This window comes from Capricornis sumatraensis, chromosome 3 (genome assembly GCF_032405125.1).
Source record: "Capricornis sumatraensis isolate serow.1 chromosome 3, serow.2, whole genome shotgun sequence".
Taxonomy (NCBI): domain Eukaryota; kingdom Metazoa; phylum Chordata; class Mammalia; order Artiodactyla; family Bovidae; genus Capricornis; species Capricornis sumatraensis.
The window spans coordinates 140,884,830-140,905,863 of record NC_091071.1 but is presented as its reverse complement, the minus strand read 5'-3'; the positions used below and the strand labels follow the sequence as shown (position 1 = coordinate 140,905,863).

Sequence of the window (21,034 nt, the reverse complement as noted above, 5' to 3'; positions counted from 1 at the left end):
TGTTGCAGACTTCAGATAATGGTCAGAGATGGACAAGGCTGGAAGGGAAGCAGAAAGCAAGGAGTGTTCTTTGACATTCCAACACTGTGTTCTCAATTATAATGTACAAAGTGAAAAGGAAACTTTTAAAGTCAGAGAGACCAAGGTGGTCAATATATTAAAAGCAGGGAGAGAATCAGAAAAGTAGTTTAGGCTTGGGGGAGGGGGTGGCTGGGATATTTTAGGATTTTGTTGAAGGAGAGACTCTGGGTCAGCTGGAGGTTGTAAGATAGGAAAGGGAAAGAGGAATTTTGAAAACAGAATCACTAGGTTCTGAATTGACCTTGCTTCAGGAAATTCAGGGGCTCAGCAGGTTCTGAACTGAGCTTGCTTCAGGAAATTCAGGGGCTCAGCAGGTAAAGAATTCGCCTGCAACCCAAGAGACACTGGAAATGTGGGTTCAATCCCTGAGCTGGGAATGATCCCCTGAAGAAAGAAGTGACAACTCACTCCAGTGTTCTTGCCTGAAAAATCTCATGGATAGAGGAGCCTGGTGGGCTGTAGTCCAAAGGGTTGCCAAGAGTCAGACATGACTGAGTGACTAAGCATTCAGGAAACACAAGTGAAAATTGAAATTCCTTTTTAGGTAGCTTGGTTGCTTTACTCTGCATTTTTTAATGTGAATCTCTCAGTAGGCTGAGTCACACAGGGCTCAGGATTTGTTCAGGTTTTCTGAGGCCAACTATTGACTGATTAGAAATATAATCTTATCATAGCAAATCATAGCTTTAAGAACTGCCTGAAATCTTTGGTCATAGTGAAAGTGAAAGTGAAGTCGCTCAGTCGTGTCCGATTCTTTGTGACCCCATAGACCGTAGCCTACCAGGCTCTGCCCATGGGATTTTCCAGGCAATAGTACTGGAGTGGATTGCCATTTCCCTCTCCAGAGGATCTTCCCAACCCAGGGCTCGAACCAGGGTCTCCCACATTGTAGACAGACGCTTTACAGTCTGAGCCACCAGGGAATATTAGGCCTTTAATATGGGTTATTCCTGTAGCAGAACAACCATGTTATCAGGAAATATTTACAAAATATTGAGTTTTCCTTCAAAGACATTTGCTACAATGAGATTTGGGCTTCCCCAGTGGCTCGATGGTAAAGAATCTGCCTGTAATGCAGGTTCAGTCCCTGGGTCAGAAAGATCCCCTGGAGGAGGAAATGGTTTTATTCTTGCCTGGAAAATCCCATGGATAGAGGAACTTGGCAGGCTACAGTCTCTTGGTTTGTGAAAGAGTTGGACATGACTTAGCGACTAAACAACAAATAACAATAATGAGACTTGAAGGTATAGCTTTTCTAGAACCATATCTTTGTTACTGAAGATCTTTTTGAAGTAGGTAATAATTTTAAAAATATAAGTTTGGGAATAGCAAACTTTGCGTGCTTAGTTGCTCAGTTGTGTCCAACTCTTTGCAACCCCATGGACTGTAGACTGCCAGGCTCCTCTGTCCATGGGAATTCTCCAGGCAAGAATACTGGAGTGGGTTGCCATGCCCTCCTCCAGGGGATCTTCCCGACCCAGGGATTGAATCTGGATCTCTGGCATTTCAGGCGAATTCTTTACTGTCTGAGCCACAAGGGAAGCCCTAGCAAACTTCAGGAAGTAAAACAGAACACAGAAAATAAGAAAACAGTAACAACTCCAGAAATAACACACACACACACACACACACACACACACACACACACACTAGTAATCACCACTTTAAGCTTAATCATGAAAAAACAGATCTCTGAAACAGTGATTCATTGCCCTCTGAGGCTCATCTATGCACCCTATGTCCGGAAAATCTAGCTCTCAAGATTATTCATTGGTATGTTATTTTGAAAATATAATTTCATCCCCTGTATGTTTTCTTTCATAACCATTGAAGATTGTTGGCTTCTTGATGGAAGCAGATCTTTTATTCCCTTATTATTTCCCACATGGATGTAAAGTGCTTTCCAGGCAGTAGATATTTAGTAGTTATTGTTGATTGGTGAATTAGCAGTAAGTGAATGGTCCTTAGGTGAGTGTGCTCAAATCACTGTGCCCATCCATACTGATTGAGAGGCCCGTTTCTGGGGACCAGCTATTCCCATAGGTTAACTGATGCTTGTAAACCCAGGCATGTCAACAGAATAAGTGTCCGTCTTCCAGTAAGGCCAGATCCTGAGATGAATCCCTCCTACACGGCCCCTTCTTGATAACTAAGCAGCAAAAACCACATTTGTGAGGGCTTTTCATGCTTTATTGTTGATATTTGTGTACTTCAGGCATCTTTTCCAACTCTTGGGTAATGTACTTTCCAAATTAATTTTCAATTAAAATAGTAGTACTTACAGTAAAAGTTCCAAATTACATAGTGAAAAGTAAAAGAATCCTCTCTTTCCCACACCGCTGTCCTACTCCTCAGAAGTAACAACTGTGAATAATTTTCAATTCTAATATTTGCCATACATGCACACATCAATATACATATTAACACATGTACACCTAACTGATTAGAAACAAGTAAATAAAATAAATAGTTTATTAAGTGTAGGAAAGGACTTCCCTGGGGGTGCAGTGTTAAGAATCCACCTGCCAATGCAGGGTACATGGTTTCAGTCCCTAGTCCAGGAAGATGCCACACGCTACTGGGCAACTAAGCCCATGGACCACAAATACTGAGCTGGTGCCCTAGAGCCCAAGAGGTACAACTCCTGAGCCCATGTGCCTAGAGTCTGTGCTCAAAAATAAGAGAAGCCACTGAAATAAGAAGTCTGATCACCATGACTACAGGGTAGATGCCTCTCACTGGCGCTAGAGAAAACCCTCACACAGTAATGAAGACCCAGCACAGCCAAAATAAATAGATAAATAAATTTTTAAAATGTTTTCAAATGTATTAAAAATGCTTTTTAGTTTATTGTTTGAAGAAATCTTTCACTTATATGTTTAAGCTTCTTAGTCTTTTCTTTTATGCCTTATGGATACTATATCATGTCTTTTAGCTGATGAACATTTCTAAACTGAAAGATATTAATGCCTTATTCAGAATTTTCTATTTATTTCCAGTCACTGAATTTCTTTAGTAAGTAAGGGGAAAATAAGAATTATTTTTTTTTAAATCCAGGTATTCTGGAAAACAGTTTCCAGAATTTCTTTTGTACTGCTTGGTACTAATAGCTCATTTATTAGTTAAAATGGGTATGAGCAACACCACATTCTAGGAAAGGTAGAAAAAGAGTGAAAGACAAATAAGAACAAAGAACAAGGGCAAAAAAAGAAAACATTCACAAATAACCATCCTGTGGTTATTTAAGAGAATAATTTTATTCTTAGGAAATACACTATAAAGTGTATTATTAACCCAATAATTTCCCTGTGTGGGATCATGTATTATATTTAATTGAGAAATATAAGTCAATTTCCAAATGTCTGAGAATTCCAGGGAAATTCTTTTGTACCCACTTTTATTTTAGCTCATCTTTGTCAGTAACTTGGTATCTGATATTTGACCTTAACTCCCTATAACTTGAAAGCTAACGTTTGTGTCCATTTTAAACTGATGTGTTTGATACCATAATCATCTTTTTATTCTGCAGGTCACTTAGAAACCTGGAATTGCACCAGGGGAGTTCATAGTAAAGTCTCTGGAAGAAGGGAACCATCATCTTAAAACTGCAGCTCTTGCCAGCATATTTTTCTTTGCAATTAGCTTTTGATGCAAAGTGCATTGAAGTGTTATTTTGGATGTTGAGCTTTCTTATCTTAGAATCATGTTGTTTGGCCATATTGTGGTTAATAGCAAGTATGTATCTTATGCTACTTAATTGTGACTGGAAGATGGTTGGCTGGAGAATTTTGAGACTATATACAATTTCTGTGTTAGAGTAAGCTGACTTTGCAGCACATTTTACAAATGTTTAGCCCTGAACATTGCAGAATAGTGGAGTAGGGGGCAGTTTTCCAAAGTTTCAATCCAAAATAAAATTAACCTTCATCAATTGCCTTTACTATGCTCTCACATGGAAACATTTAAACTCATTTCAATAAAGCCTTAAAAGAAAAATGAGTACAGGCTTTCTTTCAATAGAACACAAGGACTACTAGAAAAAGAAAACATTCTAGTCTTTCAACACCTTTTCAAAATGCTGATTATAAATTGAGTTTATAAATACATGTAGTAGCAATGTGACCAAATGAACGTGAGTATAAGTTATGCCATCTTAAGGTTTTGTAAACACAGAATAGTTTTCTTTCACATGTGCCAAAACTGGCATGTGGTTTGTTGACTTTTGTTCAAAGTGGCGGTGTATTTCAATGTGGCATTGTGGCTGGAAAGACCAAGGCAGCCTTTTCCACACTGGTTCAATTACGGCTGTAGCTAAGGTTGACCAGAAGACCTGCTGCATTAGGTCTGTCCTCCGGCCCTTGTGTACACTGGTGAACTTCACAGGACTCTGCCCAGCTTTTTTTTCGTGGGGGTCTAGCTCTGCCACATGCAAGGGAACATTTTTCTTTGTAGCTATTGATGCCTTTCCTCTTAACATCTGCACCTTTGCTTTGCATGCTGCCTGAAGACTTTTACAAATGGCATTCTGGACATATTGCCAGCTGTAGTTGGATGTCCTTTTAGATTCCCTTCCACAGGTTGAGAACCAGGACCCATGTTTGATTTCATCTTTTTGCATATGTATGGGACGACAAAGCATGGGGGATTGAGTCATATTCTGCCCCTGCATATCTGAAGAGTATTTCTAAAGCAGTAGGTTGGCAGCAAGGGAGAAAGGTTCTCAAACAGTTGCCTGGGGTCTTCCTATGAAACAGTGGTGCTTCAGGGAGGGGAAACTCAGGCAAATCATGATACTAGTTTTGAAAATAAAAAGCATCCCTAGAAGATGGGTTGAGGGGAGAGGGGAATGAGAGGATCCTGGATATGTTCTTGCTCTTGGAGTGTCTCAGAGAGTCTCAGGAGACCTCTGTCATTTAAGCCCAAAGGGAGATGTTAAAACTCAAGACAAAATGTGGCTATTGACAAAATTTGCTGCCTTTCACTAGCACCTCAAAGTTAAACATTTACAGGTTTATTTTATTTTTTCACCTCATTAAAGATATATGTACATAATAGAAAGTTACAGAAACCGAAAACAACAAAAAGGAGAAATAAAAACATAAAATTAAGACCTATAACCTTGCCATTCATTGATGGCTATGATTAACACTCAGCCTTCTACATGCACTAATTGTTTCTTCCCTGCATAAACATATGTGAAATATTTTTATTGAAACCACATAATACTGACAAGGTGATTTAGGAAATGTGGGCTTCCCAGGTTGTGTTATCAGTAGAGACGGGGGTTCAATCTCTAGGTCTGGAAGATACACTGGAAGAGAGCATGGCAGCCCACTCCAGTGTTCTTGCCTGGAGAACCCCATGGACAGAGGAACCTGGCAGGCTACAGTCCACGGGGTCACTGAGAGTCAGACGAGACTGAAGCAACTTAGCACGCAAGTTAGGAAGTATAATTGCTTTTCAGTTAGAGGAATTTTTTTGGTTGCCCTTAGCACGTCAAGTCCTTCTGGAACTCATAGGACTGTCACGCGTCACCCCAGGGGGAACCACCAACCTCCTCTCAGCAGTTTCCATAGGCAAACTGTACAAAATCCTGGGCACGTAATGTATTTCTAGAGCCCTGCATAGGCTGAGAAGTGCATTCTTTGTCTCCAAGGTCACAATGGCTCTGCTGACTTCAATTCCTTTCACTGGCACGAGTGAGGACAACCTGAAAAGGCCAGAGAAAATGAGAGCCCCCTGCCCCATGATCCCAAATGAAAAAAAAAGGGAGAGAGAGGACACAGAAATCCCCTCACATGCTACCCCCAGGCCCCTTTTGTGTTGTTCTTGCCAACGCAGCAGCCGTCCTGCTATATATACCAGCTGCCACGTTTGTCCCCGTCAGACTGGACGCTGATCACCCGCTATCAACACCCATGGGGAAGGTGAGCCAGCTGAGGTGCCATACCATGCCTGCTGCGTGTCGATGTGTGTGTGTGTGGAGGGAGGATGTATCTCCCAGCTGACTTCCTGCTGTCACCTTATGTGCCACCTGCATGCAGATCACCTTCTACGAGGACCGGGGCTTCCAGGGCCGCCGCTACCAGTGCAGCAGCGACCACTCCAACCTGCAGCCCTACATCAGCCGCTGCAACTCCATCCGCGTGGACAGCGGCTGCTGGATGCTGTATGAGCGCCCCAACTTCCAGGGCCACCAGTACTTCCTGCGGAGGGGCGACTACCCCGACTACCAGCAGTGGATGGGCCTCAGCGACTCCATCCGCTCCTGCCGCGCTATTCCTTACGTGAGTCTTGCTTCAACCCGACTGGTGTGACAGCATCACTGATCCAGGGCCATAAATTCCTGTTTATAAGAGTCAGTTTGTTTCAACTCAGGACTAGTGTTCACAGTAAAATAACAAAGCCCAACTCTCAAGCACTGGAAAAAAAAATAGATGCCTTTTTACTATGCTCTCATACGGAAATATTTAAACTCATTTAGCGTTAAAATGGAGAAGGCAATGGCACCCCACTCCAGTACTCTTGCCTGGAAAATCCCATGGACAGACGAGTCTGGTAGGCTGCAGCCCATGGGGTCACTGAGAGTCGGACATGACTGAGCAGCTTCACTTTGACTTTTCACTTTCATACATTGGCGAAGGAAATGGCAACCCACTCCAGTGTTCTTGCCTGGAGAATCCCAGGGATGGGGGGGCCTGGTGGGGTGCCTTCTATGGGGTCCCACAGAGTTGGACACGACTGAAGCAACTTAGCAGCAGCAGCAGCAGCAGCGTTAAAATGGAGAAGGCAATGGCAACCCACTCCAGTACTCTTGCCTGGAAAATCCCATGGACATAGGAGTCCCGTAGGCTGCAGTCGCTGGGGTCACTGTGAGTCAGAAACGACTGAGTGGCTTCACTTTCACTTTCAGGCATTGGAGAAGGAAATGGCAACCCACTCCAGTGTTCTTGCCTGTAGAATCCCAGGGACCGAGGAGCCTGGTGGGCTGCCATCTATGGGGTCGCACAGAGTCGGACAGGACTGAAGCGACTTAGCAGCAGCAGCAGCAGCAGCAGCAGCTGATCCCTAATTTCTAAATAAAAATCACATGTTCAGTTTAAAAAAAAATCTATCAGTGTATCATTATTTCTTAACGATAAAAATACTGACAGACTATGGGAGAACAACATAGCTATAACATATTCTGACTGTATTGGTGATTATTTTCAGTACCTTCTCTATGACATGCAGATCTAGAAACTGGAACAATATGTCTGCTTGTAAATGGCTCCCTGTATTTAGCAGATATTATCAACTAGTTTCTTACAAGGGTCAGAAAAATCATTCATTAAGATTTCATGGGATGTAGTCCTCACCAAAGTCCTGCTTAATGTCTATTAATCATGTGTAGCTTGTATTTGGACTTTCTGAATCACCAAATTATGTGTCGTGGCAAGCAGATTCAGGAAGTGAAACCAAAATTTGGCTAGAGAAATTTGCAGATGCAAAAAGAGGTACAAGATAGGAACTTCTCTGAGGCCAGAAACTCAAATGGTACAAGTGACTTGGCAAAATGTCGGACATGTGGATTAAGAGTAAATGTGAATTGTTGTCAAGGGTGAGTGCAAAAGTGACTTAAAAACATGCTTGATAAGATTCAGGGATACACAGTCATAATGGAAAAGGGAGTTAAATCTTCTCTGCAAACTCAACTAAATATAGTTACAATAGTTGTTTTTGTTTTGCTTTCAAGGAATTCCTTTTGTTGACTTTATTTCAATGTTTATTTCTTCCATAAGAGAGATTACTGGTCAGGTAAGTTTTATTTTAATACCCTCCCTGAAGAAGGAAATGGTAACCCAATCCAGTATTCTGGCCTGGAAAATCCCATGGATAGAGGAGCCTGGCAGGCTACAGTCCATGGGGCTGCAAAGAGTCAGACATGACTTAGCGACTAAACAACAGTTTGTTAAACCAACAATGTAAGGAGAGGATACATATGTGATAGGATGATTTGAAAACCATGCTTCATGAAGCTGCAGGATGGCTGAGTCACTTTTATTGACATCCAGGATGCCTACACTTATTTTTCATCTTTGGTTTATTCACAACAGACCAGCTCTCACAGGATAAGGCTGTACGAGAGAGATGACTATGGAGGCCTGGTGTCCGAGCTCACGGAAGACTGCGCCTGCATCCTCGACCGCTTCCGGCTCAGTGAGCTCCACTCCCTCCACGTGCTGGAGGGCTGCTGGGTCCTCTACGAGATGCCCAACTACCGGGGGCGGCAGTACCTGCTGCGGCCAGGGGATTACAGGCGCTACCACGACTGGGGGGCCATGGATGCCCGAGTGGGCTCTCTGAGACGGGCCATCGATTTGTACTAGGCTGTGCTTTTCTTATGATCCACATAGAAATGCACCATATATACAAATCGTGTTACTGGCACATAAGTAATTCTTGTTCATCTTAAAGAATAACTGAATTTTAATAAATGGTGACCCTTGGCATCTTACCTGGCCCTGAAATCGAGTGTTTTGAACATCTGCTTACTTCCTGATGGCAGCAGCATTTATGAAGTTCCCATTCACATCATGGGAAGGAGGCAGAAACACTATCTCTGCCTCTACAACCCACAGTATGAGGGAGAGAGAAAAGAAACATAATGAAAACTATTAAATTCATACACAGGAGAAGATATGGAACCAGTTGTGGCTGGGACACAAAAGGACTGCCGGAGAGGACTGCATTATCCTGGACTACAATATGAACTTTTATCAAAATTCAATTATGGAATACTCAGCTATGCAGAGAGAAGTAAGACAATGTGTTATCCTACACACCTCTGGGATTTCTTTCCACTAGAGTAGAGTTGCTCACCCAGAATGCTAATTCTTTTTACAAATTTACATGAGCAAAAATAGTGCTCTGTCCCAGTTAAATTCTTCATAGAAATTGAAAAGCTCATTTTAAAATTCATATGGAATTTGCAAGGGACCCAGAACAGCCAAAACAATCTTGAAAAAAGAAGAGCAAACTAGGAGGGCTCATACTTCACAGTTCCAAAGCTTACCACAAAGCAGCAGTAAACAACATGGCGGGGTACTGGCATAAGGGAGGCATGGTGATGACAGGAATAGGCTTGAGAGTCCAGAAATAATCCCATATGTTTACGTTCAACTGATTTTTGACAAGGGTGCTAAGACCACTCAGTGGGGAAAGAATAGCTTTTCAACAAATAGTGCTAGGACTACTGGATATCCAAATGCAAAATAATAAAGTTAGACCCCCATTTCATACCACAGATAAAAATTAATTCAAAATAAATCAAAGAACTCAAACTATAAAACCCTTGGAAGAAAATAGAAACATACATATTCATGATCTTTTATTAGGCAATGACCTCTTAAAAATGACACCAAAAGCACTGGCTAACAACAATAAAAATAGTAAATGGGACGTCATCAAAATTAAAACATTTTACGCTTCCCAGGTGGTGCTAGTGGTAATGAACTACCTGCCAATGCAGGAGACACAAGAGACACAGGTTCAGTCCCTGGGTCAGGAAGATCCCCTGGAGGAGGGCATGGAAACCCACTCCAGTATTCTTGCCTAGAGAATCCCATGGACAGAGGAGAGGGTTACAGTCCATGGGGTTACCAAGAGTCAGACACAACTGAAGTGACTTAGCATGCACATGTGAATCAAAGAATGCCATCAAGAAAGTGAAAAATACATGTTTACCTATGGCTGATTCATGTTGATGTATGGCAAAAATCAACACAACATTGTAAAGCAATTATCCTCCAATTAAAATTTTTTTAAAGAGAAAGTGAAAAGACAGACTCTTGAATGAGGGAAAATATTTACCAAATATTTACAAACTTTTTATCTGGTAAGAGTCTAGTATTCAGAGTATTAAAAAAAAAAAAAAAACTTCTTAACAACCAAAGATAAAAGACAAGACAATTAAAATGGGCAAAGTACTTATATTATATTTTTATGAAGAAGATATATAAATGGTCAAGAAGCTACTGAAAAGATGCTCAGCATTATTAGTCCTTGTTGGTTGTTGTTTACTCTCTAAGTCGTGTCCAACTCTTTTGTGACCCCATGGACTATAGCCCTCTGGGCTCCTCTATCCAGGGGATTTCCCAGGCAAGAATACTGGAGTGGGTTACCATTTCCTTCTCCAGGGGATCTTCCCGACCCAGGGGTCAAACTTGCATCTCTTGCGTTGGCAGGGTGTTCTGTGCCACTGAGCCACCACAGAAGCCCATTATTAGTCATTAGGGAAATTCAGATAAAAACCACAGTGAGATAGCACTTAATACCCACTAGGATGGCTGGACAGCATCGCCGATGCAATGATCATGAACTTGGGCAAACTCTGGGAAATGGTGATGGACAGGGAGGCCTGGGGAGCTGCAGTCCATAGGGTCACAAAGAGTTGGACTCGACTGGGTGACTGAACAACAACAACAACAATCCACTAGGGTGGTTATATTAATTTTAGAGAAAAATGAAACAGAAAATAATAAGTGCTAGTAAGGATGTGGAGAGATTAGAACTTTCATAAATCTCTGTAATGTAAATTAATGTAAATACTTGTAAGTAATGTAAAGTTCTAATGTAAAGTAATGTAAAAAGATGCAGCCACTATGGGAAAACAGTTTGGTAGTTCCTCAAATAGTTAAACTGAGTTATCATATGACTCAGCAATTCCACTCTGACATATATACTCAAAAGAATTGAAAAGAAATGTTCCGACAAAAACATATTCATGAATGTTCACAGCAGCACTATTCACAATAGCCAGAGGTGAAAACAACCCAAATGTTTATCAGTGGATGACTGCATAAATGAAATGTGATAATCCAAATAATGGGATATTCTTTGGCTGTAAAAAGGAATGAAGTCCTGATACATATTACATCATGGATGAACCTTTAAAACATGTCGAGTGAAAGAAGCTGGTCACGTCTATTATAGGATTCATTTATATGAAACACCCAGAATAGGCAAATCTAGAGACAGTAAGAATATTCATGGTTGTTTAGGACTGGGGGATAGGTCGATAAAGGAACAATAACTAAAGGGTTCAGGACTTTTCCCTGTGGAATGAGCATTTTCTAAAATTGACTGTGGTGACAGTTGCACGTAACTGTGAATATACTAAAACCATTGAATAACACACGTTAAATGGGCAAATATTAATGTGAATTATATCTCAATGAAGCTGTTTAAAAATAATAAAGCCCTGAACAGACCCTTAAGTAATAAAGAATCTTTTAAAATAAGATTCCGTCTTGCTGAAGGAACATATGCTATGAATTATAAGTATGAAAATACACATATTATTAAACGGCTGTGGCTCTTGCCAATACCAAACATGCAGGAGACTTGTGGTTTTGCTGCTGGCTTAGTTAAACCACGCTTAGTGTGTTGTCCTCTGTTGAGTGACCAGTGAATTATGAGCTCTGTTTTTGTTTTTTTGTTTTTTTAAAGGCAAACCCAGGTGATATGTCTCACTGAAGATAATTTTAACTTGCAGGTTTTGTTTTGTTTCAACCTAGTGAATTTAAGGGTTTAAAAACTAGCATTTTATCTAACATACCTTGGAATGCCACAAACTTCTTTCTATGTAAAATTAGAGGTATTGGTCAAGAGGAGTTCCCTGCTTCCTTCAGTTCTGATTCTTTAAGACACTATTAGGTTTCTAGGTGGAATATCTTAATGGTTACCAATGTAGGCCTTGAGGTCCGTGGACTTGGTTTCTGGCTTGACCACCTATTGGCTGTGTGAACTTGAGCAAGTTATTTATCCTCATAAGCCTTAGTTTTCCCACTTGTATGTTCTTGTGAGGAATAAATGGGATGCTTCTTATAAAGAAGCTCAATAAATAGTAGTCATCACTCCATCAGTTTACCTCATTGTGCTATATATATGTGTGTGTGTATATATATATATATATATATGGATTTCATAAAAAAGGGGGGAGGGTGAAGTAAATTAGCTATTTTCTAAAAAAAATTAGAGAAAATGTGAACATCCTCAATGTCTGTTTCATAGTCGTTCATTACTGCCGTCTTGCTACCCGGATGGCTCAGTGGTAAAGAATACCCCTGCAAATGCAGGAAACGCAGGTTTGATCCCTGGGTCGGAAAGATCCCCTGAATGAGGAAATGGTAACCCTCTCCAGATCCTTGCCTGCAAAATCCCATGGACAGAGGAGCCTGGAGGGCTATAGTCCATGGGCTATAGCCCATGGGGTCGAAAAGAGTCAGACATGACTGAACAACTAAACACACATACATACATAGGTGGTTATAGGCTGGGCTCCAATCAACTTTGACACAACTTCCAGCCTGTGTCATGTGATACTGTAAAGTTCATCCAGACCTCTTGCAAAACTAGTGGTAGGCATCACTAACAGAATCCTGAGGCAAACAACTATATTAAGACATTTTAGAGTTTGATTTTAGAGATCAAACAAAACACCTAGAAATAAAGTGTAGCCATTGTTCGGTATCCAAGGGGAATTGGTTCCAGAATCCCCATGGATATCAAAATCTATGGATGCTCAAGTCCCTTATATAAAATGGTGCAGCATTTGCATATAACTATGCAATCCTCCCATATACTTTAAATCATCTCTAGGTTACTAATAATCCCTACTACAATGTAAATGCTGTGTGCTGTGCTTAGTTGTCAATTGTGTCTGACTCTGCAACCCTTTGGTCTGTAGCCCACAAGGCTCCTCTGTCCATGGGATTTCCCAGACAAGAATACTGGGATGGGTTGCCATTTTCTTCTCCAGGGAATCTTCCCAACCCAGGTATTGAACCCACATCTGTGTCTCCTGCATTGCAGGCAGATTGTTTACCCAAGAGGCTATCAGGGAAGTTTGAAACTTTACATATCATTTACATTGTATTTACACAGTACTAGTATGTAAATGATATGTAAATAGTTGCCAGTGTGGCAAATTCAAGTTTTGATTTTTGAAACTTTCTGAATATTTTTGTTTCCGGTTACTTTCTGTGGTTGCTTAAATTCATGGATGTAGAATTCGTGGATACAGGGACCCCACAACTACATTAGTTCAGGAGATTGCTGAGAGACCTGGCCTTACCTGCTGACTCCAATGTCATAGGAAAGATTGAGTCAGAGACTGCACACAAGCCCTTTTACTTGTATAGTCAGCTTCTGATTTTAGAGCGTCAGGGACCTGGACTGAGTCAGGTAGGGGGTCAGTGGCTCTTTCAGGGCCTGCATCATTGGCTGGTGGAGGAGCAAGCCCTTGCAAACATAACTACCAGTGACCACCTCCCTGCCTAGCCCATGCCTTGCTTTGACATTGCGTCTTCTAAAGCAGTTTTTTCTTTCACAGTACTCACAGACACATGAAATTCTTGAATAGGCACTATTTCTGAAGAACACATTCAGGAAGCAGTGACTTCATCCATCCATTCATACTCCTGCACTTATTGCTTGTGTAATCTTTGGAACAGCAAGGAGATCAAATGAATCAATCCTAAAGGAAATCACCCTGAATGATCATTGGAAGGACTAATGCTGAAACTGAAGCTCCAATACTTAATATTGAAGCAAGACAGCAGGTATGAGTGAGGGGTCGTAGCTGCACTCACAGGAGGGAATCTGCAGTGAAACAGGCCTACAGTCAGCAAAATCCTCCCAAGAACACGTTACTGTGAGTTCCTTGACTGGCCCCTGTTCTAAACCCACCTCAGTGCGGTTGGTAGACTGCAGAAGCCAAGGGCATCATCACCTGTGGCGAGATTTACGGGTGTATGTGCTGGTGTGTGTGTGCATTTCAGATCTAGTAGGTGATTTAGGCCTGATTTGGCTAACAGTAGAATTTTTCTCCTTTTCTCATTTCTGTATCACCAATGAAGTTTTCTATTTAACTTTTTAGTCTTCACTACATTATAACTGTATCCTTTCTCTTAAAGTGCTCTGGAGGTCTTTGAAGTGGTATGGAAAAGGAAAGTTGATATGCAAAGAACAAATCAAAAGAAGTATCCTCACTCTCATTATTTTATTGAACTCTTTTTGGGCTAAGTAGAGAAATAGTAGGAATAGACACAATTCACACTGAAATTTGTTTTAAAACTTGGAAGTGCAGAAGGGAGCTTTTTTTCTCCCTATCTTTTCATCTAAATTCAAGATGTCTGATGATCTGGGCCAATGGAAGGAATCTGTTCCCGATACGGAATGCCTTCCCTTCTTGGAAGCTTATCAAATCCCACCTAATCTTCAAGGCAGTCTAGGTCCCTCTTCCCAGGATACCTCCTCATACAACCAGCTTTTACTTGTCTCTTCCTTCTCTGAACATCTATATCCACTTCATGACGACCCAACTTAGCACTGAGGCACTGCCTTTCTCACATAATGTCTTTTTGTCTTGGTTTAGTGTCTTCAACAAGGCATAAGGATAAGGGCCATGTCATGCTTCTCTAATCCTCATTATTAATTACTAATTACTTATATGGATGAATAGTAGTCATGTATGGATGTGAGAGTTGGACTATTAAGAAAGCTGAGAGCTGAAGAATTGATGCTTTTGAACTGTGGTGTTGGAGAAGACTCTTGAGAGTCCCTTGGACTGCAAGGAGGTCCAACCAGTTAATCCTAAAGGAAATCAGTCCTGAATATTCATTGGAAGGACTGATGTTGAAGCTGAAGCTTCAATACTTTGGCCACCTGATGCAAAGAGCTGACTCATTGGAAAAGACTCTGATGTTGGGAAAGATTGAAAGCAGAAGGAGAAGGGGACGACAGAGGATGAGATGGTTGGATGGCATCACCGACTCGATGGACATGAGTTTGAGGAAGCTCCGGGAGTTGGTGATGGACAGGGAGGCCTGGCGTGCTGCAGTCCATGAGGACGCAAAGAGTCAGACATGACTGAGCTACTGAACTGAACTGATGTGGATAAATAGAGCCCTGGAAATGTGAAAAACAGCAAGGGATTCTGACTTTATTGCAAATGATTCCAGTATTTTGGAAAGCAATGACTCTCCCACACAAGGTCACCAATGAGGATGTTTCAGAGACATAGATGGCAGCATCTCACACTCAGTCCTCTATCTGGTTCTGATAGCCTCCAGTCCTGTCTGGTTCTTGGTGACCTGGAAAAACTTGAAGGGAGGTAAAAAATGGCTCAGAGATCGCCAGGCTGGTGTCGGATGGCAGCAGGGAGACCTTCATGAGGGGAGGGGCAGAGTTAGAGCATCACCCTGTGAAGGTCTCAGAGCTTACCTCTAACAGCTAAAGGAAAGAGACAGGGGAGATAGCCTGAGAAAGAGAACAAAAATGAAAGAAAAGGTGAAAAACAACAATCTTTTTGTGAAGAAAAATAATGAGATTCCCCACCACTTCCTTGCATTTTAGAAGATGGATGGGTCAATGGAATGAGACATTTGGTCCTGGGTATGGCAAGACATGCTTTGTTACATCTCTTTGTAGGATCAGCCAACACCCCAGTCTAAAATATATGGGAGATTAAGGGAGGGACTGAGCCAATGAGCCTTTTAGCACAAATATTCGAATACCAAGTTCACAGTTAAGTACAAGCCTTTTTTTTTTTCTTTTCTTTAAAAAGAACTGCAAAACTCATTTTTAAAAACACAGGTCTCATTTAAATCAGAAAAAAAAAATAAAACCCTTTAAAGTTCTTTAGGATATCATAGTTGAATAAACTTGTATATCAAAACACATTTGACTCAAATGTCAAAACACATGAATGGATCTAACATAACCCTGTTTTTTTCCAAAAATGAAATTGTTCATTTAAGAGCCATTGAAGTTACCTTCCCTGGTGCTTCCCTGGTGGTTCTGAAGGTAAACAATCTGCCTGCAATGCAGGAGACCCCAGTTCAGTCCCTGGGTTGGAAAGATCCTCTGGAAGAGACCATGGCAACCCACTCCAGTATTCTGGCCTGGAGAATCCCCCTCGACAGAGGAGCCTGCCAGGCTATAGTCCATAGTGTCACGGAGAGTCAGACACGACTGAGCAACTTAGCACAGCACAGAGTTACCTGGAGGCTTCCCAGGTGGCTCAGTGGTAAAGAATCCACCTGCCAAGCAGGAGACTCATGTTCGATCCCTGGGTGGAGAAGATCCCCTGGAGAATGAAATGGCAACCCATTCCAGTATTCTTGCCTGGGAAATCCCACGGACAGAGGAGTCTGGTGGGCTGCAGTCTATGGGGTCTCAAAAGAGTTGGACACGACTGAGCAACTAAGTAGCAATAAGAGTTACCTGAGGCCTGTTAGAAGCCTCAGTGGAAATAGTGCATGACCTTCCCTGCCACGCAGTCTCATACAAATGTTTTAGTTTGTCAACTGGGTTTTCTTGAAGCATCTGCAGACTCCTTTCTCTGGTGGCCACTGGCATGTCTCCCAGATGAAACCTCTTGAGCTCATTAGCACATCATGGACACGACCCTGCTGAAGGAAGCCACGTCTGCTCTCACTTGAGTGGGTACAACTGAACTTCCAGCATACATTACATCACTTATTTAGCTCATGATGATGAAATAGTAGTAGTTAGTAATGAAAGCCTACCTTATGAAGAGTGTTGTGTGTGTTCCAGACATCATACCAAATCTTAGAATACATCATGTGGCTAACATAGCACAGTTATTATCAAGAGTTCCCCAAACATTTGAGAGATCTGGGACAAGAGCATAAATAGAGCCCCATCACCACTCCATGGCCCGCCCTCCTCCCTTCTCACTCCTGCACATCCACATGTTCCACCTCCCCTCACCCCCGATCACGTCCCCCAAACAGGCTCCCTTTTGTGAACAGTGTCCTTGGGTGGGTGGATGAAGATTCTTTTCTAGGTTTTGGAAGCAAGGATGTAAATGGAGGAAATTCTGGAACTCCAGGTACAAGGAGTGTGGTCTCTAAGAAGTGTGGGCATGTCCCCATTGCCACCACACATTCCTGTCCTGTGAGCAAGACAGCCGCTAGAGGGCACCAGAGGATGCTCTCTGAACACCCAGTCCAGGCCAAGATTCCCAAATGATCAAGTCTAATCACATGCCTATCACTGTGAGAATCAAATTTTAAAAAGTACACACAACCCCAGTGTTCATCACAGCACTGTTTACAATGGCCAGGACATGGAAGCAACCTAGGTATCCACCGGGAGATGAATGGATAAGAAAGCCATGGTACATATACACAATGGAATATTACTCAGCTATTAAAAAGAATGCATTTTTATCAGTTCTAATGAGGGGGATGAAACTGGAGCCTGTTATACACAGTGAAGTAAGTCAGAAAGAAAAACACCAACACAGTATACTAACACATATATAAGGAATTTAGAAAGATGGTAACGATGACCCTATATGCGAGACAGCAAAAGAGACACAGATATAAAGAACAGTCTTTCGGACTTGGTAGGGGAAGGCGAAGGTGGGGTGATTTGAGAGAATAGCATTGAAACATGTATATTATCACATGTGAAACAGATCGCCAGTCCAGGTTCGATGCATGAGACAGGGAGCTCAGCGCTGGGATGACCCTGAAGGATGGGATGGGGAGGGAGGTGGGAGGAGGTTCAGGATGGGGAACACATGTACACTCGTGGCTGATTCATGTGAATGTATGGCAAAAACCACTACAATATTGTAAAGCAATTAGCCTCCAATTAAAATATATTTTTTTTAAAGCAAAAAATAAAAAGGTGCACACAGCTAGGAAGTAGAGGAACTGGGAACTGAGCCTGACAAATCTGTCAGCCTTGAAGGCCTATAAACTAATTGTTTCTGCATAAAACATGGCTTGTTTTAGAAGTTATCTTTCTAGATATACATATCTTATACACTTCACATAGTAGGTTCAATATCATCCTTTTTTTTTTTTTTAATTTGTAAAGCTGTGCAACCTTGAGAATCTTTGGCTTTAACAGGAATTCTGGTAAATTATAGTTGCTGTTCTAGTTGCTAACTTGTGCCCGACTCTTTGCAACCCCCTGTACTTCCCACCAGACCCCTCCATCCATGGGATTTCCCAGGCAAGAATACTGGAGTGGGTTGCCATTTCCTTCTCCAGGAGATCTTCCAGACCCAGGGATTGAACCCATGCCTCCTGCATTGGCAGGCGAATTCTTTAGCACTGACCCACTCTCCTTCAATTGACATTGTTGCTAGGCTGATTTCTTCAACCTGGCTCTAGGATCTCAGCATTAGCTGACTGTAAAGGGTTCTTTAATCCCTGAGTCACTGATTTGGGTATGGTGGCTCAGAGGTTAAAGCGTCTGCCTGGAATGTGGGAGACCTGGGTTCAATCCCTGGGTCGGGAAAATCTCCTGGAGAAGGAAATGGCAACCCACTCCAGTATTCTTGCCTGGAGAATCCCATGGATGGAGGAGCCTGGTGGGCTACAGTAAACGGGGTTGCAAAGAATCGGACACGACTGAGCGACTTCACTTTCTTTCACTTTCCTAAGGCTGCAGTGCAGGGGGCTGGTGGGCTACAGTCCACAGGGTCGCAAAGAGTCGGACACGACTGAGCAACTTCACTTTCTTTCACTTTCCTAAGGCTGCAGTGCATGTGTGTATGCTCAGTTGTCTCCAACTCTTTGGGAGGGACTGGAGCCCACCAGTCTCCTCTGTCCATGGGATTTTTCAGACAAGAAATACTGGAGTGGGTTGCCATTTCCTTCTCCAGGGGATCTTCCTGACCCAGGGATAGAACCCAGGTCTCCTATGTGTCCTGCATTGCAGCCAGATTCTTTACCAGCTGAGCCACTGGGGAAATGGTAACCACCTAATCTCTGTCATTCCATAGAGGGTCATGTTAGGGCCAGTATCTGCTGGATACTGTGTTGGTTCTATTCCAGTAGAGGGACCCCCTACCCATGGTGGGTTTCTCTTTTTATAGGTAGAGCCTTAGGTGATAAATCTATTACATGTTAACATAAATAATATGTTTTATGAATAATAACCATGTTTTCCAAAGCAAAAAGCAAGTAATGAAAAGGCTGAAATTGCTTTGCTGCTACTGCTAAGTCGCTTCAGTCATGTCCGACTCTGTGCAACCCCATAGACTGCAGCCCACCAGGTTCCTCCATCCTGGGATTCTCCAGGCAAGAATACTGGAGTGGATTGCCATTTCCTTCTCCAATGCATGCATGCATGCTAAGTCACTTCAGTCTCTTTCACGTCATACAGCCTCTGGAAAAACTCCACTGCACACTTGTGAAGGAAGAAGAGTGAAAAGGGCAAATAACATCTTGGGGGCTTCCCCAGTGTCTCAGCAGTAAAAAAAAAAAAAGAAAAAAAAATCCACCTGCAATGCAGGAGCTGCAGGAGGGAGACACAGGTTCAGTCCCTGGGCCAGGAAGGTCCCCTGGAAGATTAATCCACTCCAGGATTCTCACCTGGAAAATCCCACAGACAGAGGAGCCTGGTGGACTACAGTCCCTAGGGTTGCAGAGTCTGACATGACTGAAGCGACTAAGTACACATACACACATTGTTATGAAAACTGTTCTGACCATATGAACCCCTTGGAAGTGTTTTGGGGACTTTAGGGGTCCCCGTACTGCACTGTGAAGTCCATACTATGAAGATGCTCTGTTGTCTAGCCTGGGTGCTGTCTAGCATCTCAAAAGTCTGCGAAAGTAGGGGATGTGGCACCTTGAGGGTTTCTACATTACTACTTGCTGTTGTTCAGTCAAAAAGTTATGTCTGATGTTTTCGCAACCCCAGGGACTGTAGCCCACCAGGCTTTTCTGTCCATGGGATTTCCCAGGCAAGGATACTGGAGTGGGTTGCCATTTCCTTCTCCAGGGGATCTTCTTGACCCAGGGATCAAACTCACACTTCCTGCACAGCAGGCAGATTCTTCACCACTGAACCACCAGAGAAGCTCCCACATTACTCCTTCAGTTCAGTTCAGTTCAGTCGCTCAGTCGTGTCCGACTCTCTGAGACCCCAGGAATCGCAGCACGCCATCGCGCTGTCCATCACCAACTCCCTGTCCATCACCAACTCCTGGAGTTCACTCAGACTCACGTCCATCGAGTCAGTGATGCCATCCAGCCATCTCATCCTCTGTCGTCCCCTTCTCCTCCTGCCCCCAATCCCTCCCAGCATCAGGGTCTTTTCAAATGAGTCAACTCTTCGCATGAGGTGGCCAAAGTATTGGAGTTTCAGCTTTAGCATCCTTCCTTCCAAAGAAATCCCAGGGCCGATCTCCTTCAGAATGGACTGGTGGGATCTCCTTGCAGTTCAAGAGACTCTCAAGAGTCTTCTCCAACACCACAGTTCAAAAGCATCAATTCTTCAGCACTCAGCTTTCTTCACAGTCCAACTCTCACATCCATACATGACCACTGGAAAAACCACAGCCTTGACTAGATGGACCTTAGTCGGCAAAGTAATCTCTCTGCTTTTCAATATGCTATCTAGGTTGGTCATAACTTTTCTTCCAAGGAGTAAGCATCTTTTAATTTCATGGCTGCAATCACCATCTGCAGTGATTTTGGAGCCCCAAAAAATAAAGTCTGACACTGTTTCTACTGTTTCCCCATCTATTTCCCATGAAGTGATGGGACCAGATACCATGATCTTTGTTTTCTGAATGTTGAGCTTTAAGCCAACTTTTTCATTCTCCACTTTCACTTTCATCAAGAGGCTTTTTAGTTCCTCTTCACTTTCTGCCATAAGGGTGGTGTCATCTGCATATCTAAGGTTATTGATATTTCTCCCAGCAATCTTGATTCCAGCTTGTGTTTCTTCCAGTCCAGTGTTTCTCATGATGTACTCTGCATAGAAGTTAAATAAGCAGGGTGACAATATACAGCCTTGACATACTCCTTTTCCTATTTGGAACCAGTCTGTTGTTCCATGTCCAGTTCTAACTGTTGCTTCCTGACCTGCATACAGATTTCTCAAGAGGCAGGTCAGGTGGTCTGGTATTCCCATC

General features: G+C 42.5%; 1 protein-coding gene across 1 annotated transcript; it reads left to right on the top strand.

Moving 5' to 3' along the window:
- The first annotated feature begins 5,999 nt into the window (after positions 1-5,999).
- LOC138075866 (gamma-crystallin A) lies at positions 6,000-8,450 on the top strand. The gene is made up of 3 exons (XM_068967929.1): positions 6,000-6,008; positions 6,126-6,368; positions 8,178-8,450. Exons 1-3 carry the CDS (start codon positions 6,000-6,002, stop codon positions 8,448-8,450), a joined length of 525 nt encoding a protein of 174 aa, XP_068824030.1.
- Positions 8,451-21,034: the final 12,584 nt, after the last annotated feature.